Here is a 24894-nt window from a genome sequence, read left to right as displayed (position 1 = left end):
CAAAATAAAACCAATTTGGGTATATATTCTCTGTAAACTGTTTCCTGTGTGTACAGTGAAACTGCATATCTAGTTCCTTTACTTCCCTTCAGAAATCCTGAGCACCTTTATCAGAATGCTTTTTCCCCCTAAAGATCTAAGACTCACAACGAGTAAAAAGTTTCCCATGGTAAACACGGTGGCAAAGCAGGTGATTCGGAGCCTATTATCTGTGCTGAACCTGCCTCCTCCTGGCTTCCCCCAAGGATTCATGCGTAGGGTTCCTTGATGTCTTCTTGTTTCACAAGTCTGAATGAGTGCTTTTGTTTTTTAAAGAAGAAAGAATATTTTACGCTGGAAAAGATTTGCCTGAAAGACAGAGTAAAAAATATATATCAGGGAGGTTTTTATTCTATTGCATTTAAATGTAAACTTATTATTCTTGCCAGAAAGAAGAATTCGTTCTGATTTTCAACTTGAACAAATAATGTAAAGTCACTTTTTAAACTACTATTAGCTTTTTAATCTCAAAGTAGTTAAATGGCTTTGTCGCTCATGTGGGAATGGAAATTAGCTCTTGGCATGAACTGCTTTAATTGAAATCAGTTTGAAGGCTGAGTTCCTATGCTGCTTGACAGATGACATCATTTCCTGTGCTTTTCCCAATCCTTACTGTTTTTCTAAGATAGGATGAAGCTAAGTTTAACTTCAAATTTTAAAGAAACTATACACCTTTTCCTGACCTACTTAGAATATTATTCAAAGTTTTCACTAAATCATTTTTTTCTTTGTATACTTATAGACAGCTTTTTAGTTAAAAAAGCATTTTGGCTGAGACGTTTTAATGGAATCATAAGAGCCTAAAATAACTGTTTTAATCACTTTCCGGGGTTGCTTGATTTCATTACTCCAACAAAGGAGTTATTTCTACTTTCGTACATGGGGAAACAAAGATAAAAATATTTTTAATAGCAACCTACTTAATAGGGCTGTATAAGTGCTTCGGACACAATGGACAACTTCGAAGTCTCAGTTTGGTCTTTGGGCATAGCTTTTGATGTCATCATCAGGCAGCATGAGTTAGGTAAATAAAAATTAATTTAGCACAGTTTTATACAGCACTTACTTATAAGCAAGGTGCTACTCTAGGCATTTAAGGGAATATTGCATAATTAATGCTCATGACACTCCCCACTCCTAAGAAGTTTTTAAACAAATGGGGGGTGGCAAAATAAGTAAAAATAGGCTGGATTATATAATATATGCTTCAAAAGAGAAACATAATTGGAAAGGAGAAAGGGCTCACATTTGGTTTGGGAGGTATCAGAAAAGATCAGTGGAAAGAAGCAATATTTGAAATGGATTTTGGAGATAGATAGGATTTCAGGTTTTGGGGGAGAACTGTGTGTATGTTGTGTTGGGGTTTAGGGGTTACAGGCAAGGAGACACAGAGGCAGGTAAGGGAATGGGTTCTACAGAGGGACTAGGACAAGGCGAGTGCTGGGTTTTTTGCATGACACATAGTAGGCACTCAGAAATGTTTGTGAGTGAATGAATGACTGATAAGTAGATCAGGAGATGGAGTCGTAGGACATAGTAGGCGTGTGCCAAGGAGCCCCGAAAGACACCTGGGGCTATGCTGAGGGGGCCGTGAATGCTGAGAGATGGAGGTGGCTCTAGTTCAGTAGAAACAGGCCTTTAATGGTGTTTCAGTGTGTGGCATGTTCTTGAAAAGGCATTTAATTTTCAACTCGACTTAACTTCTTTGTGCTGTAAAAGGGTATAGAAGATATTGGGTTCTGCACTTTCCTTCCCTGTTGTCAGGCTGAGATTTGTGTAGCTCCTTATAAAAATTGTCCCTTTCTCCTGAAGTCAAGTAGCACTTTTCAATACCATGGCTGAGGATTCCTAACAAGGGGTAATGAACAGGGTGGCTGTTGGGAGGAATCTTCTATTTGCTCTGGAGAGAGGATTTGGCCCCTGTGCTTCAGGAAGAGTGAGCATAAACAGCAGATTTCTGGTTTTGTGTAGAAAGAAGATATTCTCTTCTCCTTAGCTAAAATTATTGAACCTTTTTCCCTGAGAATTTACTCCCACAACTTGGAAGACCAGACAGAATAAGCCAGACTCCAAAGCCCAACCCTGGCCTCCGTGTGTAAGCAGGTATCAACAAGGATTAGTGGTTAATTCAATCAAGCTTTGGACTAGGAAATAGCCTAGGATTTTGCAAGTGCTATTAGCATTCCTAAATTACTGACCTAGAGACAGCCTGAACGCTGGAGAAATGAGAGCACTTGCCTGCGCTGTTGTCATTGCTCACTATGAGCCCGCGTCTGTCTTTTACTCCAGCCTCTCTGAGTGTCTCATTGTCTAGAGTCTAAGGCTGTCAATCCATGGTCTTTCTGCTCTGGGCCCTGAAAAGTACACTTCTGTAGGTGAAAATGAGTATCTTACTTCGTTTGAGGTTACAGTTTAAACAAGCAGCTCTTTCTCAGGCAAATCCAGCTGTCCCTGTCATCAGGCAGTCTTGTTATTAAATGCCTTGTCGGCATTTTCTTGTTTCTCTATTCTGCCTCTAAAATTTCTTTTAACAAAATTCTGTGGAATTTGCTACTCTTTTTTTTCTTTCTTTCTTTTTTTTTTTTAATTATACTTTAAGTTCTAGGGTACATGTGCACAACGTGCAGGTTTGTTACATATGTATACATGTGCCATGTTGATGTGCTGCACTCATTAACTCATCATTTACATTAAGTATATCTCCTAATGCTATCCCTTCCCTCTTCCCCACAATAGGACCCAGTGTGTGATGATCCCCTTCCTGTGTCCAAGTGATCTCATTGTTCAATTCCCACCTATGAGTGAGAACATGTGGTATTTGGTTTTCTGTTCTTGCAATAGTTTGCTGAGAATGATGGTTTCCAGCTGCATCCATGTCCCTACAAAGGACATGAACTCATCCTTTTTTATGGCTGCATAGTATTCCATGGTGTATATGTGCCACATTTTCTTAATCCAGTCTGTCGCTGATGGACATTTGGGTTGATTCCAAGTCTTTGCTCTTGTGAATAGTGCTGCAATAAACATACGTGTGCATGTGTCTTTATAGCAGCATGACATAATCCTTTGGGTATATCCCCAGTAATGGGATGGCTGGGTCAAATGGTATTTCTAGTTCTAGATCCTTGAGGAATCGCCACACTGTTTTCTACAATGGTTGAACTAGTTTACGGTCCCACCAACAGTGTAAAAGTGTTCCTGTTTCTCCACATCCTCTCCAGCACCTGTTGTTTCCTGATTTTTTAATGATTGCCATTCTAACTGGTATGAGATGGTATCTCATTGTGGTTTTGACTTGCGTTTCTCTGATGGCGAGTGATGATGAGCATTTTTTCATGTGTCTGTTGGCTGAATGAATGTCTTCTTTTGAGAAGTGTCTGTTCATATCCTTTGCCCACTTTTTGATGGGGTTGTTTGTTTTTTTCTTGTAAATTTGATTGAGTTCTTTGTAGGTTCTGGATATTAGCCCTTTGTCAGATAAGTAGATTGCAAAATTTTTTTCCCATTCTGTAGGTTGCCTGTTCTCTCTGATGGTAGTTTCTTTTGCTGTGCAGAAGCTCTTTAGTTTAATTAGATCCCATTTGTTAATTTTGGCTTTTGTTGCCATTGCTTTTGGTGTTTTAGACATGAAGTCCTAGCCCATGCCTATGTCCTGAATGGTATTATCTAGGTTTTCTTCTAGGGTTTTTATGGTTTTAAGTCTAACATGTAAGTCTCTAATCCATCTTGAATTAATTTTTGTATAAGGAGTAAGGGAAGGATTCAGTTTCAGCTTTCTACTTATGGCTAGCCAATTTTCCCAGCACCATTTATTAAATAGGGAATCCTTTCCCCATTTCTTGTTTTTCTCAGGTTTGTCAAAGATCAGATGGCTGTAGATGTGTGGTATTATTTCTGAGGGCTCTGTTCTGTTCCATTGGTCTATATCTCTGTTTTGGTACCAGTACCGTGCTGTTTTGGTTACTGTAGCCTTGTGGTGTAGTTTGAAGTCAGGTAGCGTGATGCCTCCAGCTTTGTTCTTTTGGCTTAGGATTGTCTTGGCAATGTGGGGTCTTTTTTGGTTCCATATGAACTTTAAAACAGTTTTTTCCAATTCTGTGAAGAAAGTCGTTGGTAGCTTAATGGGAATGACATTGAATCTGTAAATTACCTTGGGCAGTATGGCCATTTTCACAATATTGATTCTTCCTATCCATGAGCATGGTATGTTCTTCCATTTGTTTGTGTCCTCTTTTATTTCACTGAGTAGTGGTTTGTAGTTCTCCTTGAAGAGGTCCTTTACATCCCTTGTAAGTTGGATTCCTAGGTATTTTATTCTCTTTGAAGCTATTGTGAATGGCAGTTCATTCATGATTTGGCTCTCTGTTTGTCTGTTACTGGTGTATAAGAATGCTTGTGATTTTTGCACATTGATTTTGTATCGTGAGACTTCGCTGAAGTTCCTTATCAGCTTAAGGAGATTTTTGGCTGAGACAATGGGGTTTTCTAAATATACAATCATGTCATCTGCAATCAGGGACAATTTGACTTCTTCTTTTCCTAACTGAATACCCTTTATTTATTTCTCTTGCCTGATTGCCCTAGCCAGAACTTCCAACACTATGTTGAATAGGAGTGGTGAGAGAGGGCATCCCTGTCTTGTGTCAGTTTTCAAAGGGAATGCTTCCAGTTTTTGCCCATTCAGTATGATATTGGCTGTGGGTTTGTCATAAATAGCTCTTATTATTTTGAGATACGTTCCATCAATACCGAATTTATTGAGCGTTTTTAGCATGAAGGACTGTTAAATTTTGTCAAAAGCCTTTTCTGCATCTATTGAGATAATCATGTGGTTTTTGTGTTTGGTTCTGTTTATGTGCTGGAATTTGCTACTCTTAACTCTTCCCCTGCGCCACCTACCTGGGATTCTAAATCTTTTCACAGGAAAATTATTGCCATCATAATCTTGTCTCATATGGTTACTCAAGGCAATACTTTCTTGTTGGTATAAATTACAGAAATGACATTGAGTTGTAAGTTCTGTTAAATTAAGGAAGTCATTTAGCACTGTTAAAGTGAATGCCAAAAAAACAATTGCATTGCATGGTAAATGATTTTTTTTTTTTTTTCAAGACAGAGTCTCACTCTGTTGCTCAGGCTGGAATGCAGGGGTGCAATCTCGGCTCACTGCAATCTCCGCCCCGCAGGTTCAAGCAATTCTCTTGCCTCAACCTTTTGAGTGGCTGGGATTACAGGCATGTGCCATTGCCCCCGGCTAATTTTTGTATTTGTAGTAGGGATGGGGTTTCACCATGTCGGCCAGGCTGGTCTCAAACTCCTGACCACAGGTGATCCGCCCGCCTTGGCCTTCCAAAGTGTTGTGATTACAGGCATGAGCCACCGTGCCTAGCCGGTAAGTGATTTTACTCACACAAATAATAGTATGTTTAGCATTCGCAATTAGGTCATTATCGGGTAAAAATAGATGAATCCTGATAAACTATGTGATTTTCTCTTCAAATAACTACAAATCAACTCCTGTGAGCTGTTACAATCCATGCATTTAAGTTGCAAAAGTGAATTCTTCTTCTTTTTTTTCAAGTACAACACTGCAATATTCGCTGTATGAATGGAGGTAGCTGCAGTGACGATCACTGTCTGTGCCAGAAAGGATACATAGGGACTCACTGTGGACAACGTAAGTACACCATAGTTATAAGTATTCTAGATGTTAACCTGTTTGTAGACAAGTAAAATAAAGAGATAAGTGCTGATAGATTTTCTCTGATTACCTGGGACACAGCATTTTTACAAGTGTCCAATGACCTTTACAGATGAACAGATCACTTACTCAAAACACTTATCACCAAATTTCCAAATGGAACCTTGGTTGGTTACAGGTTGTTTGATTCATTTTCCTCTCATTTACCTTCACCACCCTGCTTGCCTGATCTCCTTGATTTCTAGTCACCACCAAAGGAGCAGAATTCTTGTTCATTCCAGACGCATATCTTCCACTCACTTGCTGAACTTCAGCACTTGGATTTTCAGGAAGCATCTCAAATAAAATATTTCAAAACTCAGCCTCGTCATTCTCTCTAAACATGTCCTTTCTCTTGATTAGTGGTATCTGCATCCCTCTCATTTCCCAGTCTAGATGCTGCTACTGAAGTACTTATCACATGGTGTTCAGTTTGAAAGTTCATTTGTACACACCACTTATTGTGTCTACTTTCTATTAGTCCCTGTGCTTTGCAGAAGAGGCACATTCTTTTTAAAAAGCTTTTTTTTTAAATTACTTTAAGATGAACATATATACCCTACAGAAAATTTGGAAAAGTTTTAAAAATACAAAAAGTAAAATTATTCATGATTTCATCATTCTAGATACTATCTTCTAGACTTGTAATGCATATTTGGTACGTTAGTTCTCACTGTATATATAGATTTTATGCCACTTTTCACTTAATATTTTATTCAAAGTATACTCATGTTATTACACGTTTTAAAATACATTTTAATGGTTGCCTAGTACTCTGTTACATGGACGTTTGACTGTTTAATGAATCCTTAATGGTGAACCTTATTCAGGGTGTTTCTAATTTTTGCTTTTGTGTATGTATTTGTTAGGATTAATAATGTTATTATAAATAAACAAAAATGTAGAGAATGCCCTAGTGACCATCTATGTTAGTCTGTTTTCATGCTGCTGATAAAGACATACCCAAGACTGGGCAATTTACAAAAGAAAGAGGTTTATTGGACTTACAGTTCCCCATGGCTGGGGAGGCTTCATAATCATGGTGGAAGGCAGGGAGCAACAAGTCACGTCTTACATGGATGGCAGCAGGCAAAAAAGAGCTTCTGTGGGAAAACTCCCCCTTATAATAACCATCAGATCTTGTGAGACTTACTGTCATGGGAACAGCGTGGGAAAGAGACCTGCCCCCATGATTCAGTTACCTCCCACCTCCCACAACACATGAGAATTCAAGATGAGATTTGGGTGGTGACACAGCCAAACCGTATCACCATCCACTCATTGCAGTGGGAGAAGAATATTGGTTGAGTTTTGTGTAGCCCAACCTGGAGAGAGGAGAGGTAGGACAGACTCCCCAGTGTGGGTGATCCTTGGGCTGAGTCTTGAGGGATGGGTAAGTGTTTACCTGTCAGGTGATGGGGAGTGGACCTTTTGGGCAGATGGTAGAGCATGACCAAAGCACCGCCACAAGACACAGCAAGGGATGTGGGACATAGCAAGTGCTTTGGTGTTGCTAGAGCTAAAATGCAGAGGAGAGTGATGGGAAAGGAAGTAAGGTCAGATAGGATGTCATGGGCCAGGTTTTGATGCCTTTATACATACTATGTTTTCTTCCAAAGTAGGGCTGGGAAAGAGGAGTGAGACCACAACAATAAACAACACTGACAACATCAACAATATACATCTTTTGAGTTACTCTGTGCTTACTGTGTGCTAGGCACATTTTAGAACTCTATGTGTGTTAACTCATTTAATATGACAATAATCTTTGTGTTAGAGGCCATAAATGTTACCCTCTAGCAGATGAGGGAACTGGAACCCAGGGTCCCCAGTGGTTCCTCTAAGGGTATATAGGTGGTAATCGGCAGAGCTGGGGTTGGAACCCAAACAGTATGACTCCATAGCCCATGTGTTTACTGCTGTGAAATACCAACCTTATTACCTTTCACTTATGAAGGTTTACAGTGAGAAAGATCACAGTGTGGACGCACAGCTGGAGGAGGCCAAAACAGGAGCAGGAAGACAAGTCCTATCTAAGGCTGTGGCTGTGGAGATGGCGAGATGGGGCTAGATCCAGTGGCATTCCAGGAGAATCAGGAGGGGCTGCTGGGCATTTCTCCTGCTCCCCTTGGTGCTCCCTGAGGGAGTTTAGCCCAATGCCCAACACACAAGTGCTTAATTAACACTGGCAGAATTAGAACATTTTTCCTAAACTTCAGCTTCCTCATCTGTAATCTGGGAGGGTTGGCTTAGGCAAGCTCAAACTTTCTTTTCTGTCTAGAAGCTCTTCATTCTCCCTGACTGTAAATCAAGAGGCAAAGAAGACAATTGACTTACATAAACCTCTCTGATTATATGATGAGCAATGGCCTCCTGCCATAATTTTTGGTTAAAAAGGGTTGTGTCAGTTCAGGTCCTCTTATGGCAAGAAAATATCAAGACAGAATTAGACACAAAAGAGATTTACTGGGGAAAAGGCCTGTGAAGAATAAAGGAAAGAGGAAGCAGAAGTAGGAGAGAATGGTGTTCAAGGAAAGAGGAAGCAGAATTAGGAGGGAATGGTGTTCAGACCATGATGCCTGTCTGATCCTGTGCAAGGAGGGAGGGAAGGAAGGACAACTACATAGAAGGAACTTCAGCCTGTAGTGCAGCTCCAAAAAAGCCTTTGCCAGGCTGATGGAGAGGCCAGGGCAAAAAGTGCCCTTCGAAGAGTTCCATGATGGGTGGAAACAGCCAGGCTTTAGCATCCTAATGCTGTGTTCAGTCATTGGCTGTGAGCATGCCCTTGACAAGAACGCTGCAGCAGATATGAAGGCACAGCAGCTGGAAGTGGTCTGCCAGCTAAATTCCTTACAGGAGATTCTCTTAAGGGGAAGTATGAGTGGCTCAACTTCATGACTGCTACAGGGGTAAGGTATGGCAAAATGTATAGAAAATATTTAAGGAGCAAGGAATTTGAATGGAGGTTTTGGGGGAGACTCATGTAGCAGTGAGATTTCAGATGGGCTTTGAAGAGTGGTTGTGACTGGCATATTTGGCAGAGAAGAACCTGCCACCCACGATGCTTAGAAAGAGCCCATGCATGCACGAGTTACAGGAAATTGTACAAAGAGGAGTTGTTCAGCACGTGAACTTTCAATTCTTATTTTAGTGTCTTTTCTAACAAGTGAAATATCCTGCCCTGAAGCATCTCTAGACTTACTGCACCGATAGTTTCCACAGGTTCTGTTATAACTCTCAATTGGATTTCCATTATGGTACTTAAATTACTGAAGATCATGATTAGTATTTTGTTGTTTGCAGTTAATTGTGCAGTTGAACATGCTACATTTCTGTAAGGGTGACATCAGAGGGGTTGATATTTCCCCTTGTGGGAGCCCTGTTGAAATTAAACATGAATCATAAGCGAAAGAGTCTTTGCTAACACGCAGTTCCCGTCCAGTGACATCTCTTAGAAACCACTGTTTTCTTTCTTTTTTTTTTTTTTTTTTTTTTGAGATGGAGTCTTGTTGTGTCACCCAGGCTGGAGTGCAGTGGCGCGATCTCGGCTCACTGCAAGCTCCGCCTCCCGGGTTCACGCCATTCTCCCGCCTCAGCCTCTGAGTAGCTGGGACTACAGGCGCCCGCCACCACGCCTGGCTAGTTTTTTGTATTTTTAGTAGAGATGGGGTTTCACCATGTTAGCCAGGATGGTCTTGATCTCCTGACCTCGTGATCCACCCGCCTCGGCCTCCCAAAGTGCTGGGATTACAGGCTTGAGCCACTGCGCCCGGCCTGAAACCACTGTTTTCGAGGTTGAACTGAAAGCATTGCTCAGATGCTCCATGGAATGAGACCATCAGCATTAACATAGATACAAACTCATCTATTCCAGGCAGCTTTACCTAAGAGGTGACTGAGGAACATCTGAGTATCTGTAACTGTACAGTGACCATTCAAAATAAACAAACACCAGCATGACTTTAGATATTTTATTGTTGTCCTTCCAGGGGACCACAAGTGTCACTTCATTAGCATTTATTTTCAGGTGAAGCATCTCAGCTCTCTCCTTATTTTACAGCTGTTTGTGAAAGTGGCTGTCTCAATGGAGGAAGATGTGTGGCCCCGAATCGATGTGCATGCACTTACGGATTTACTGGACCCCAGTGTGAAAGAGGTAATGGTTTTTAAAATCATTTGCATAAAGACATGCTGGTACCTAAAGCTGTTATTAATTTGCACAGACATTGGGTCTGCATGGCTACTTCCTGAGTGTTGCTGAGCTTTGAGGAAATTTCTGAATTGTCATTGGGAAGGTCCCTAGGATGACAAGACAGGGGCCCTGAATCTACGCATGATATTCAGCGATGTTTGTCAGTGCAAGTTTACCTAAATTCAGTTATTTGCTGATTTGGTGGTACTCAGTTATGAGCATATACATAATTACCAGCTGGCATCAGGATAAAAAGGGGAGAACTTTCTTCTGGAAGGGTAGGGATTAAGCTCTTTATCATGCCAGTGAATGAGAGAAGTAATCTCAAACCAACCATGTGTATGGAAAGGGAGAAGTTCAGTATGAAAAGCACACCTGAAGATCTGTTGGACCTGTTGGGGGCTGTAGAGGTGTACAAGCTCAGCATTCAACACTCAACTGTCTGCTGAGAAGCTGCTTTGTGTAGATGGTTTATTCAGTACTCATTGCAGCCTACTACATTGTGTAGAATCATCGTTAATTTTGCATGTGAGAAGATCAAGGCACAAAGAGGTCCAAGGATGTCCCCAAGCCCACATACATAAGAAACCTTTAGTTTGAATATGTGTTTTTCTCTTCAAGTCTAATGTTTACTGCTGCTCTTAATTAAAAGGAACATTCTACCTGATTTGCCTACCTAAAAACGCAAGTACGATATTGAGATATATGTGGATATGCAATATTCTTAAGGTTTTTTCCCTGAATTTTGGTCTCATCAATCATCGTGTCTCTACATTTATAGACTTTTTTCTCATCATCCCTAGTTTTATAATGAAAGTTTAGAAGGTTTATGTCACACAAAACTGTAATTGAAAATTTGCATGAACTTTTAAACTGCAATAATCACTTTTAGCCAAGTTGTGCAGACATCTTCTTATTCTAAGATGGAAAGTAAAGATTCAGTAGCAGATGTTGAATATATCATTTAAAACATATAATAGAGGAAAACAAAGAGCAGAGAGTGGTTTGTGAGAAATTGTTTATTTTCTGTCTATTTTTATAATCTATCTAAATTCAGTTATTTGCTAATAATGCAGTAATACCTATTTGAGCAAGAAACTCCAGGTCGATTACTTTGATTACTAAGTAAATTACATTGTATCTCTATTAATAGGTATTAATAGGACTACTGCATGGTATTGATGTGTGATGCATAATAGACCTTTACATTGCATGTTGATATCCTTTAGGAGTCCCTCTTTAAACTGCTTCTCTTTACAACTTGCACAGATGTATTTTTATTTGCTAATAATTATAATGGTCCAGAGTACTAAAAACTATTTCTACTAAGCAGTATTATTCTGTGGCCTTACTACTTAATCAATGAAGTTGTAGGAGATTAAAATTGTTAATGTGTGGTTTGAAGAGTGGTATGTGAAAATAATTTCTCAGTTGATAATGCTGGGCTTACTTTGTTTTAGAAAAATCAGTAATAAGATGAAGTTACAGGGCATTTTACCTGTAACATTTTACCTGTAACCATTTTAACAAAGTGGTTAAAGATTTGCTGCAAAGATGCTCATAGTTCAGATATTGATGATAACACAGTCTACAATAAAGGGCACAATATTGAACCATTCCCCAGTGATTTCTTCAAAGATTTGATCTTTGCCCAAGATTAAGAAATGTCCTGAATGGGTTCAATTACTAAGCTACTAATCAAAACTGGCATGTTACTCAGAGGTTTCTCCAAGTTTTTGGGGTGTCTTCAACTGCCCCCCTTCAGGAAAAAGGGCTATCCTGAAATCTGCACTAAGGTGTAAATATCTGTTGGCTCCACAGACTTTTCCCAGTGGTGATTTTCAAAATCAAATTCATCCCTCAGTGGCAGATTTTCAGGCATTTGTGAAAGTGGAGACTGGGGAGCAGAAGGCAGGCTTGCCCGTTAGTAGTAGAAGGGTAGTGCCTTCTACCCACTGCCTGTTTTATGCATGGGTACAGTCCCAGACCTTCAATGGGAGAAGGAAAACATGGGCGTCATTTCCCACAGCACATGGGAGAGGGGAGTCTTTTTGATTCCAGAATTCTGTTTCCGTTTGTAGAGTTCACTGTTTGCTGCTCTTATGAAAGTCATCTGTTTACCTCCTTGAAGAATTAGAGGCAGTAGATCCTCTTACTTAGATGTATGTTTGTGATTTCAAGAGTGATGAATAAAAATCTGGTATCGAGTCAGGACAGATCCATCCTGAAGTGTGGGAAAGTATTCAGTGTGACTTCTGATGGTGGGTTGCTATCCTTATTGTGGTCCTTATTACTGGATAAGTACCTAGGTTGGTTGTATTCTGTTTTAATTGGGATGTGATGTTTTATGTTTCAAAATGAACATCCGGGAGGCCTTTACTACTTTCTCCCTTCATCTACATTTTCCCTTGGTACTGTCTCCACATCTCTTTTTATAGCATTTACCACATTGCATCAAAACAGTTCACTAGAGCATAAGTTTTCAGGAGAAACTAGTTTCATCATCTTAATTCTAGCCTTACTGTGTGATGCACAGTACATGACCCATAGATGATGAACTGGATTCATTTAATAGCATCAGAACATCTGGAGCTATAATGATCAGATATGAACAAGTATCTCCTAGAAATAATTGCTGTTTGCCACCAGTCCTGGATATTGGTTTCATGCTAAACAGAGCTGATCACAGTGTGGATACCTAATTGAATGTGGTCCCATCTTTCAGAAGAATGATCTTTCAGGTCCACAAGACTGTCATTTTTCAGTCAACAGGGATGCAAAAAGGAGGAATGTTTTGATCAAAAATAAGTGACAATAAAAACAAAAGCAAAAACCTCTTATTGTGATGTAACACACATGTAAGTGAACATTTAGAATATCAGTTACAAGTACTTCTCAGGATAAAGATATTTGTCCCTGGGAGATCTTGGAACTTTTATACATTAGTAGCTACCTCGGAGACCCACTATGAGTGTGAAATACACCTTTGGGGGTCATACTGGCAGGATTTGTATCACATTAAGCCAGTAAGTCAATCTTAATCATCCATGAACATAGTATTTTGGTTTGTGATGGAGAAAAGCAGCAGATCCATGCTTGAATTATGAATTCTAACAGTCATGTAACAGTGTAATAAGATTATAAAGCAAATTTGTCTTACTCGCAGCTTTTTGCCATTAAGATAAATTTGTTTAAAAAAAATTCTTGGCTAGCCAGCCTCATCCCCAATGGGCAGGTAGCAATGATATATTTTACCATTGCCATTACCATTGTATCTCTACACCCAGAGGATAAAAAGTAGAGACTTGGCTTATTTGGCCTGTGATGTCTACTTTTTAAAAGCTGAATAGGAATACCTTTAAATACATCTTCTAGTTTGTCGTAGTCCCCACCACTGCCTATTGTCACATCTTGCTCAAGTTCATTCATTTAGCTTATGTATTAGCCCTTGTGAGCATTCAAATTTGCCACCTCCTGCAGCTTTCTCTGTCAAAGATTGTATCTCTTTTTTTTTTTTAACCCCAAGTTTTTAAAATTTTTCTTCCTCTCACTTTTTTTGGCAAGTTCACATTTGTGGTTTTCTTATTGCCTCCTACTCCGACCCTTTGCCTTCTCTCTGCTTGGACCTTGAGCAACTAGTAGAACTTAATCACTGTCTTAGCTCAGTGGTACAGTATGTTAGCATTTGTTATCAGATTATTGAAGTGAGGTCAGTGCCTGTTTTGGCAATGACAACACAAGCTAGTCGTATATTGCCATAGTTACTGCTAACAAAAAAACTGTGTGGAATCACTTTCTCTTGCCATCTTGCCTCAGAATGCACATTTTAAATCTTGTTAAATGCTCTTGTATTAAACACAGTGAATCATATGAATGGATGAGACTTTTCAGGGTCATGACAAAAGAGAGAAGAATGATGGAGATAGACCTGAACTTGGACATGGGGGTGGAGTGTTGTTGATGAATAGGCTTAGGGAAGAAGAGAGACAAAGAGACACAGCAAGAGAACCAGGAGAGCACTGAGCCAAAGAAACAAAAACGAGTTCAAGAAATAACTTGGCAATTGTTAGACTCATCGAAGGTCTGAGAATGAGAATCATAAAGAGGCCATTGGACGTAAGAACAGCTGACATGTACTGAGTACTTGCAGTGTGCAAGGCAGCGTGCTAAGCACTTCACTTTGATGATTTGCAACAACTTTGTGAGAAAAATCCTGTAAGAAGTCCCATTTTATAGAGGAATAAGCAGAGGCAAAGAGAGATCAAGTGCCTTGTCCAAGAAGGGACAGCTTATAAGTGGTAAAATAAAGGCCTGAACCTAGACATTCTGGCTCCTAAGCCTGTACACATAACCAAGTACTGGGTAGTACTTGGACTTCACTGGAAAGGGGCCACTCGTAGCTCTAAAGACTTTTCTGAGGAGTAGTAAGAAGAAACCTAGAACTATGAATTTTAGAATGGAAGTCAAGATGAAAAGCCAAAAGAAAGAATCCTTGCATATTCCTGAATGTTTCAAATGTAGGGTTTTGGAATATTCCTCTATTTGATTGATTTCAATGTACGAATCTGCTCTTGGAAAGAGAGAGGTTCCTGTGCATTTACAGGACATATAAATGTGCTCCGAAGGACTGAACTAACAAGCCTGGAAGTAGACATACGGACTGAATATTGTCATTTAGTACAGTTATCATGGAAAGTTATATAGTTTTCTTGTAATATTACAACTGCTCAAAATGTGTTTGGAACCCTTTTTTGGAGTTGCCTTTACAGAATCAGCATACATTCAAACCAGTGTGTGATTTTTTTTCCTTTTGAGGAGGCAATTTGAGTTTTTAGAAACAACCTACAATAATTTGCTGTTAATTCTAGTGACTGCAGTGGATGATCACACATTCTAGCTGTTTGGGATCAAAAGCAGACTTAGATTTAAAAAATAGTAAAAATAATTTTCTCATGTGGTTCGTAAAGCACATGGAATTGGTTTAATGTTTTAATGTCAAACTTTATGTGAGCCAGAGGATGAAGTCTTTTGGAAGCATACATGCAAATAGCAAGAAGTTTTCTCTCATTTCTCCATCTGAAGCTCTTCATCATGTATCCTCAGAATATGAGCATGCACACGGACTCTTCTAAATCCTGGTGCATTTGTTCTGTGTTAAATTCCTACCCAAGTCTAAACTGTGAAGACAATACTTGGATTTCTGCCAACTTACTAAAGTCTGCTGGCTGTTATGCTGGCTGTCAGTAGATAAAGTATAGGAGAAAGCATTGTTGAACTGGTAGTCTTAAGGAAAAGGAACAATTGGGGCCAAAGTGGAGTAGAATAAAAATGAGAGGATAGAAATAATCCTTAGTTCATTAGAGAAGCAGAACAGTTGAAAGTGAACTAGCTGTTCATGCATGTACTTGCTTCCTAGGAAATTACAGTCTTAATGAAGCTAGAAAAGGTTTTTGTATTTGTTTGCACAATAATGAAACAGAATAGAACAAACAACAGCTAGGTTGATTGTAATTCCACCTCCTTCTTGTACGTGCAGTTGACATTTAAGAAACTTATCTTCACACCTTGTTTCTCTGATGATATAAACATGATTTTGCACAGGTATCTTTCTAATGATTTTATTGAATGACTTTCAAAAATATTGCATTAAGCAATTGGTAAACACATGTAAATCCAAAAACGCAGCATCTATACTGTGTCTAATGAATGGAAAGGACTAACATGTAATTATCCAAATATATAATAATCAGATAGTCCATTTTAGAAACACCTGCTTCGAAAAAGAGAGTAAAAACATTACCTTATCTCAAGACCTGTTTAGAGAGCTTCATGGAATCAGGAGCTGATTTTCCTGTGCTTTTTTTCTCCTGGTGTTTTTCAGGAAGGTATTAATAAAATATAGATCCATTATTTTTTTTTTCTCTATGTGGAAGTAAGTTTTACAGAGCTACATTTCTGACACTAATTTTACATAATTTTAAATTGTAGGTGATTATCACTAAAGTTCCCAGGGTAATGCCACAGGCTAACTCCCATTCTCCATGTGCCTTTGGAAGGCAGAGCTCTGTGAACTATGTATACTTTCTTCTTTCCAAAAGCAAAAAGGAGTAAACTGTCACTACTAAACTATATTGAAGGCCTCTATGAACCTCACTTTTGGTATTTAGTTTCAATGGAAAGTAACAATGTGTAGATAGCAGGGGCAGAATGCCCTAAATGTTACTGTGCATCTACAGTGGTATTGCAACATTTGTGGCAGCTGGTGGATCACTGAATAAACTAAATTTTCCTAGAATAGTTCCAGGAATTGCATCTGTTGACACAGACATTCGATTTTGTGGCTTTGTAACTGTATGCACTGAGGGCACACTTGCTCCCCTGCCTCACAGGCTCCACATGCGTATTATGAACAAGCAGGGGGGATGGGATGCAGCCAGAAAGCAGCTTGATTTTCGTCTCCCACTCATTGTCCCTCTCGGCCCGCTGTGTAGGCTACTTCTTCTCCTGCTAGTAGATGAAATCATCTGGTCTGTTTTAGACTTTCTCCCCTGCAGGTCCCTTAATGGGGGCAGAGGTATCTGTGTTGACTGTTGCTGATATTTTCTTCCTCAATCCCTGAGCATCCAGTAGTACCTCCAGCCTCTTGAGTTCTCTTGGCTGCTCCAAGGAGCCATCTGGGAAAGGACCTAGGCTCAGTCCACATCAGCATTCTTTTTGGTGGCCCACAGCTTGTTGGCAGAAAACATTCATGCATTTTTTCTGCCGCGATAAATTGCTGGAGTGCAAACTATTGACACGTTAGCAAATGCTCATTGGAACCATTGTCCAAGCATCTGGCCAGACAGTTTCCAGACATTTGGCAGCCCCTAGTCCACAGTGTCCTCCAGACTTCTGAGGATAGGTATCATGCAGTCTGAGGAGTCTCCCTGAAGCCTCTGTCATGACTTGGCATCATAATGTGGCCCTCCACCAGTTTCCCAGGAAGGGCTAGTAACAGCCCAACCCTCTCCAGAGTAAGCCGCTTCCCATCACTTGCTACTTTGGACATTTCAATACTCTTGACATGGATAAAGGTTTAAGAGGTCATCATCACCCACTTTGTAAATTATGCATCAAAGTATCACACTTGACTTAGAATGTGGCATCTGTTCCCTTGGTGCTTCAATTGAAATTTTGATTGTAACATTCTGTTGTGTTATCAAAGCTAATCATTTAATACAACTCTTAAATTTAGTGTCATGGTTTCATCTTCAAAAACAGTTTTTTTAACTTCAGTTTTTAGCTCTTATGAATTTGTTAAAAAGATAAAACTAATTTTTGTAAGTTGTTAGCCCCACATTTAATATTTGAACCACTTTCAATCTTGGATGTTCAAACAGTAGAACAGCACTGAACAATAGAAATATAATGTGAACCACATATATTATTTTAACTTTTCTTGTAGCCACATGAAAAAGTAAAAGGAAACAGGTGAAATTAACTTTAATATATTTTATTTAACCAAATATATCCAAAAATTTTATGTCAATAAATACTCGGTATTAAAAATTATCTATGAGATATATTGTATTCTCTTTTCCATTCTCAGTCTTTGAAATCCAATGCATATATTCTACCACATCTCAGTTTGGACCAGCTAATATTCACATGTGGCTACCATCTTGGACAGCACAACTCTAGAACTTTGCTTCCAGTAATACACATCCAAACTTTACCCAAAGTATCTATTAGATTTCCAGTTTTCCTTCTTCTCCTTCCTCCTGCTGCTTCTCCAACTCTTCAGAAAGCAGCATTTTAGGAAATCAAAGAGAGGCTGCATTGACATTTGAAAAGTAAACCATTAAAAAAAAAGTACTGGGGGCCTCAGAGCTGATCCTAATTTCTCAGGTTCTCTGTCTTGGTAGAATTTTGATCAAATATAAGTGATAAAGCTCAGTCTCTTTCAGTCATGTCAATTAGATGTAACAACTACAACATATGTTTAATAAAGCCTTGACACTAAGCTAGGCATGATGATAGAAGTGTATGGCTCTTGTCATGAGGGCCTTAAAATAATTTTTGGAAAGACAGACATGCATACTGTATTGGAAATAGTTAAATAACCAAGCAGGGCCAGGATTTAGCTAGGCAGAGGAGATAAAGGAAAGTACTACAGGTAAAGGGAAGAGATAGTCCAGATTTAGAGGCTCAAATGGACCTGGGGAAAAGGGAGGAGCCTGCCATGTCAGCTTTCATGGTACTGGAGCCCTTCTGTGGGAGAAGAGGCAAAGGCACAGCATCACCTCACATAATTCCAAAGAAGGGAGGGTCTATTGCAAGCCTCTCCATGATGCCCTTCCATTCTACTGAACTGTGCTTCTGTACAATTTCTGTCTGAAGCAGGATATTGGGATTAAAAAAAAATGCCCCTTTGTATGTATAAATTAGTGGGAAGACTGGTCTATTTCTGAAACTATTTCACTTAATCTTATAGACGGCATTCAGGAAACCCTTACCAATTTTATATGCCCAACTGAGAGTACTTGAGAACCCTTAATGTTTATGTTCCCAGTAGTTATGGTCTCTAGAGAGTCTATGCTGTTTTTAGTTTATGAACGTATGTTGGACAAATGCATGGGGCTTCATGGTCCTGAGGATGTGCCAAAGTACTTTTTGTAGAACATCAGTCCCACGAGGGGTTCCATGAAATGAAGTTGCCATGGATAATATCATTTGTGGAAACTCGATCCCATGTCTTCTTCTTGGGGAGGCACCGGGTGTGTTAGCTCTTGGGAGTCCTCCAGGAAGGAAACTGTGTTTACTTAGTTTAACTCGGCATCTCCAAGCCCATGAATTTTAGAATTTCTTTCCAATTTATTTTCCCTTAACACCTTTAATGTCTTCATCTTGAAGATCTGGATTCTTATTATTTTGACAGTCGTTTTGAAAGTCATTGACATCTGCATGACAACATTTTCATATTCTAGATAGATGTTTTGAATCCACATATGATCCTCATTATAAAGAAAAATATTTGCCTACATGTCTAGAGGTTTTTGGAGGAAGATCTTCATTATTTAATCATTCACCTTTTGGGTTTCTAAGAAGATTCATTTGACCATAAATTTAAACACAGCATGAGACACTCATTCTTTGGGGTTTGGTTCTCAAATACTTTAAAGAATCATCTAGGAAAGCTGAACTATCCCTTTAAGTACCGATAACTTCCTAGTTTTTAATGGCTTGATGTGGTCAGTATGCATGCCATCCCGGTTCTTATCAGCCGCTGGGAGTACTACTTCTAGAGCTAGGAGTATGAGATATTCTTAGATCTAGAGCTCCTTTTTCTATACTGGTTAGATCCTTTTCTTTCAAGGTCAAGTTAAGTCTCATTCTCTCGCCAATCATTTCCTGACCATAGGAAGCTAGCCCACAAGCCCCCACCCCAACCAGCGCTGTCAGTTTCTATGCAGCTTTGCTGATGTGGCCACCTCTGCCCTCCTGGACCCCACCCACTTTTCAGTTTCTCAGTGAATCTATTCAATTTTTGGTTTTTGCCGTTCACTTTAAGGATTACATCAGACATTTTAGCATTTTTATTCCTCCAATGAATTCTTGTTTTTCTTGCATTTTATTACATTTTAAACTGATGCTTGCCTTTGGGGATATGTACTCATGATTTTTTAATATTTACTAAGAGGTAAAGAATGAGCATATTCACCTTGTCAAAAAACTTTTTTTCCATGTACGTTCATTGATTTTTGTGTTGAAATACTTCTATCAGCATCAAACCATCTAGAATTCTGTTTCATGGCTTCAGGAAGCCTTATCAGCAAATTGCAATATTTAAGTTTCCTTAAAAATATTTTCTTTACTAAGTGAAACATCTATTAATTTTAAAATGTGAAATAATTATATAGGTATTCTTTCAGTGTTTTCTTTAAAAAGTAAATTTGGTTTACCAGCCCTGTCATCTGGGAATTACACAATTTGCTAATCTGCTTTGGGGACTACTAAAATGGAGGTTTATATATAGTCACTCATTCAGACTATGGTGTCAAAGGCCAAAAATTAGATCTGATACTTCTTCCTATTTCACTACCAAGCTTAGAGCTGTGAAGAGAGTAGGTATTTATTAAGTATTTGTTGATTCACCTAATTTAACTGTGGGCTCTTGAAGTCGACGAGAGGAGTGTATAAATGTTAAATACATCTGTTTAATCCAACATTTTAAGAAAAGAAATTCTGGACAACAATATTTATAAATCTATGTGTATGTTATATGGAAATATGAGTGTGGTTATTTATAACTGAAATATTGTAGGAAGTGAAAGCATGAAAAAAAAAAGTTCTCCAACTTTCCTACCATATTCCCTCAGTGATATCTTTTGTCTCTGACCTGTTTCAGAAGAGCTTTATAAGTAAACAATAGATTGGGATATTTGTTTTCTCAGGAAATAAAGAATGTTCTAATGGTTCAGTTTATAAGATAGGCCCCTTTCTATCTCTGTCCTTAGAGAGCCCTTTTCCTCTTGCCTGCCCTCTCCTAGGAGGCATTGTTGACCTTTATCATTGTAGGCATTGAACCAGGCTGAAAGAGAAGCCTTACAGGGTGGAGGCACCTTTTATCCAAATTGAAAATGTTTTTGTAAACATACATTAGCTCTTCATGAACCATGTGTTTCCTGAAGTCCCAATGGAAATGATCATATTCTGTTAGGGATTCCAATGATATATTCTTTAAACTAAGACTCGTGAATGTTAAAAGGCCAAAGTGAAGCCAGAAGTAAATTTTGACTCATTCTTTATATAATCGTTTGAAAACGTCACTGAAAACTGGAGAATATTTTGGAACTTTCTTGTTCTGCTGTGGTGAAGATAAAAGCAGAGGCATCCACAGTATCTTAATGATATGAAACTGGCTGTGGAAAGTAGTATGTAATAGAATTCACATTGTCCTTGGAGGAAAATAACGCTAAAACACCATAAAAATTCTTTATTTTATTTTTTTTCAGAGAGCATAATTTGGAGTGGGATTCGGCTATTTCTTTTCAGACCTTATTTAGGCCTCATTTCTTTCTACAGTGTTCTCCACATTGCCAAGCAGAACAAGCTATCACAAAACTAAACAAAAGGCAGTGCCTAGAAGGCATCCCATCCCTTGACGGAGCCAAGTGGGAGTGTACCCAGGACTTTCCTGTTCTCATGACTCCTGGGGTTGTTATTCTTTACTTTTTATGAATGAGACAAAATGATAGTGAAATTATTTTCAGAACTAAATCGTATCTCAAAGGAGTCTTCATTCCAACTTGTCAGTATCACATGACACTCATTTTAATGTTTTCATTTAAAATGTCTAATTAGGAGGAGTTGTGTTTTTCTAATTGCCTAGCCATTCCTAGAAAACTGATCACAAACTCACACTCTGAGGATAAATCCTGCTACCTGCTGGATTGGTGCCCTTGAGCAAGTTACTGCATGTCTCTCAGCCACAGTTTGCTAATCTACACAATGAGGGTGATGATAGTATTTGTCTAGGATGATTGTTGGGAAGATTAAGTGAGATAATCCACGAAGTACTTAGCACAGGATCTGGCACATAATACGTGTATAAGAAATGTTAGCTATTTAAAATTCACATGAAAGTGAGAGTAATCTTGGTTGACAAGTATCATTTCATTAACAGTATCATGAAATTTTCATATATCACTGAAATTACACCTAAACTTAGAGGCCTCATTGTGACCATTTTTTCCACTTAGAAATTTTGTTATTTTACTTGAAAAGTATGTTTTTTGGATCCCCTATTCAGATGAAACCCAACATTCTTGAGCTGGATATAGAAAGATCAACATCAAGAAAGAAGCACATCAACCATGTACTTTTCTTTACTACACGTTCAACTGTTGCAGTGGTAACGAAGGCTAAAACTACAATAGTGCAAATAGGAATAAAGAAAGGAGAGAATGAAGGGGTAAGGGAAAACCATTTCCATAAAATGTAATGATGACTGTGGCTGGGAAGCATTTGTTCTCCCAATGACTAACCAAAAGTTACTGAAAGATTCGCTTACTTTTACTGACATAGGCACAGGTATAGAAGGGAAAATGAACTTGTCTATTCAGAAAAAGCCAATAATGAAATATAAGAGGTACTTAGCTATTTTAGAAATGTGGCATTCTAAAATCAATGAGAGGTGATAGACACTTATCCACTTACCCACAGGTAGTAAAATAAACTGAACACCTCTGTAAAGTTTATATTCAGTTTCCAGGTGGCTGTTAAGACCTTAAGTCTACAAATAATGGCCTGCTCAGGTTGGATGGGAGTGGGGCATGCTTTTACTCATGGAACCACATGCCGTTCTTCTTTTGTTGCAAAGGACTAAAAGTGTTAGTCCCAGAGGACTAAAGTTAGTAAAACCAAAACATTTGGGTATTTTAAACACACAGATTTCAAGCTGCCCTCGTTAGTGTTCAGTTTTGTTAAATCTATCCATAAAAAGGTGTGATGTTAAGCTGAAAAGAAATTGTTCTAAGACGAAGAGAGGAGATGTCAGCTTACCTATCATGCATGGGTATTTCTCAGGCACTATGCTAATGACTGGAGATGTATAATAATGAATGAAACACATGCATCCCACCTTCTGGAGTCACATTCTAGTGGGGAGATGGAAGCAGTGGTTAGAAGGGCATGTGTAGGAAGCCTGGCAGCACACTGAGAGGTGTGCAGTGGTGCTGTGACTCCCACACTGGGAGTAGGAGCTCTGTACGTTTTTCTATAGCATATTAGAAATCTGATGACTCAGGCTGACCATGAGATTCTTCCCGAAGGAGCATCTGGAATACTGACTTTGTTAAGATGAGAGAGCGCTTCTTATAAGTTTCCAATGTCCTTCAAAGTCAGAGGGATCTTGAGTCTTTTGCTGCTTATATTGCTTTTCCTCTAATCCTTGTGCTCCCGTAGGGACTCTGATCCCTAGCTTTCCCCCAGAAACGTTAATGAACTGGAACTCAAGTGTTCAAAAAAATGCAAGTACACCACAAAAATGGTTTGTTTAGGCGTCAAACATTTTGAGATAATGCATACTTTCGAATGGATGGCTGCAGTCTTGTCCCTGGGGAACGCCTTTGGATGTCATGCAATCCTGGCTTCAATAAATCATTTGCTATTTGGACAAGTTGTGGCCACCACGTCAGTCACTGGATACATTTGTAATGGTTTACGTGAACAATAACAACAGCCACCTAGCAACACACTGTTTGGTCATGTCATTTTTCTAATACCACGTGTGGTTTTGTGGGCTTTAGAAGAATAAATTCTTACTGCATCTAATAGGTCTTGAAAATTAAACAGCAAATATTGTTGGAGGCCTACTGTGCACAATAGGTGAAATCACACTGCATGGTGTAAGAATGAAACCTGGGTCTTTGCTAGTTTATTAGTAATTTTCTACTCCACACAGGAGAGACTGTTTCTGTTCTGTTCAACATTTTACATCTAATGCCTGACATGCAGTAGCTCGGCAAGTATTTGTTGACTGGAAAAATGAAAACATGAGTAGTTTTCAGGCATAGTTTATTTCTTGAATTTCCTGTAATTCAAAAAAGAAATGACTGATCTACCATCTGTACTTTTTAGCCGATAGTTTTTTCCCTCGACCTTTAAAACCGTGAACACAAGTGTCAGGTAGAGCCAGGTGTATTCTGTGAAGTGTTAATACCTCAGAGATGCCAAATTTATGTGATCCCTTCCATTTATGCAGCACTTATGAACATATACCACCTTAGTCAGTCCTTGGGGCAACCCTTCATATTTTATACCCAAGAGTGAGATTGAAGGGGAACCTCTGTGACTCTTCTAAGGCAGGTGTCTAGGAATGAGACTTCTTGTCTTCTCAGTCAGCCCAGACTACAGGGCATCTATATTCTCCAACATGTATTTGCTTGCTTTTAGAGCTCACTGTGGTCGCTAGCATTACCTTTTGTTATTATTAACTATCTTTTAATTTGAACTCTATCTTTGTTCTTTCCTCTCATTTTGCACACCTTTTTGATTTTCGGTCAGACTGCTGACACTTTGCTATTTCTGTTCTCTGTGTCTCTTAGTCACTATGTCAATTTTAAAAATTTTAAATTGAAGGGAACTAGGCAATATTTAGAATTAATTTTGTTGAGGAGAGCTTGTCTTAATTGTAAATGGATATTATGCGGTGAAAACACTTAGCTTAGCTGAAATTGAGCTGTGAATAGAATCAGAAGACAATCTGGTCCCAATGGAGCCTGAGAACACACAGGCATGGAGAATCTGGATGTGTGAATGAATGAACTGCTGCTGTGTCACACTGCCCAGGGCATCCTTCTGTTGGAATTTCTGTGAAAGTAGACCAGGCATATTGCATCTTGGAGTGTGTATTCAAGGAAAAGTTGAGAATTGGTTTTCTTTTATGACTTATTTGTTTTCTTGCTGCACATATCAGGAGATTTGCAGTTTCTATCATATAAAAACTACTGGAAATTTAGAATTATCTCCTCTGAGAGCATGAGCCCCATGAGAACAGGGAGTTTTGACTGTCTAATCACAGTGGCTAGGAAATGTCTGACACATAGCAGATGCTCAATACATACTTGTTGAATTAAAGAATGGATCTGGCATATATACAGCTGATCGCTTTTAGCAATAGGACATGGGTTGATGGTGTAGAAAATGATTTGTTGGTACATTGCTGTGATGATGTTCTGAGCTCACCCTGCCTCAGTTACTCAATGACAGCAAGCTCAAGTCGTGTCAGAGTTGGTGTTTGGCTCTTGTCTGCCCCACTGTACAAGTGCATGCAGTTCTAGTCTCTGTTTTGGTGGGTAGTTTCCTACCCCTCTGGCTCGCTATACTTGATTATGAAATTATAATTGGCTTTTGTTTATCTCTATAGGATGGAATAGTAACT

General features: G+C 39.0%; 1 protein-coding gene across 1 annotated transcript in view; it reads left to right on the top strand.

Annotated features, from left to right (window-relative positions):
• FBN1 (fibrillin 1) overlaps positions 1–24894 on the top strand; it is a 240478-nt gene that overhangs the window by 42864 nt on the left and 172720 nt on the right. Inside the window, exons 5-6 of the mRNA XM_010357811.2 lie at positions 5621–5716; positions 9840–9935. Coding sequence (XP_010356113.2) covers positions 5621–5716; positions 9840–9935 — 192 coding nt within the window. The remainder of the gene's footprint in view (positions 1–5620; positions 5717–9839; positions 9936–24894) is intronic.

The sequence above is a fragment of the Rhinopithecus roxellana genome, chromosome 5, assembly GCF_007565055.1.
Source record: "Rhinopithecus roxellana isolate Shanxi Qingling chromosome 5, ASM756505v1, whole genome shotgun sequence".
In the NCBI taxonomy this organism is placed as follows: domain Eukaryota; kingdom Metazoa; phylum Chordata; class Mammalia; order Primates; family Cercopithecidae; genus Rhinopithecus; species Rhinopithecus roxellana.
Note: the sequence above shows the minus strand (reverse complement) of the source record. Positions and strands in the feature narration are given on the sequence as shown.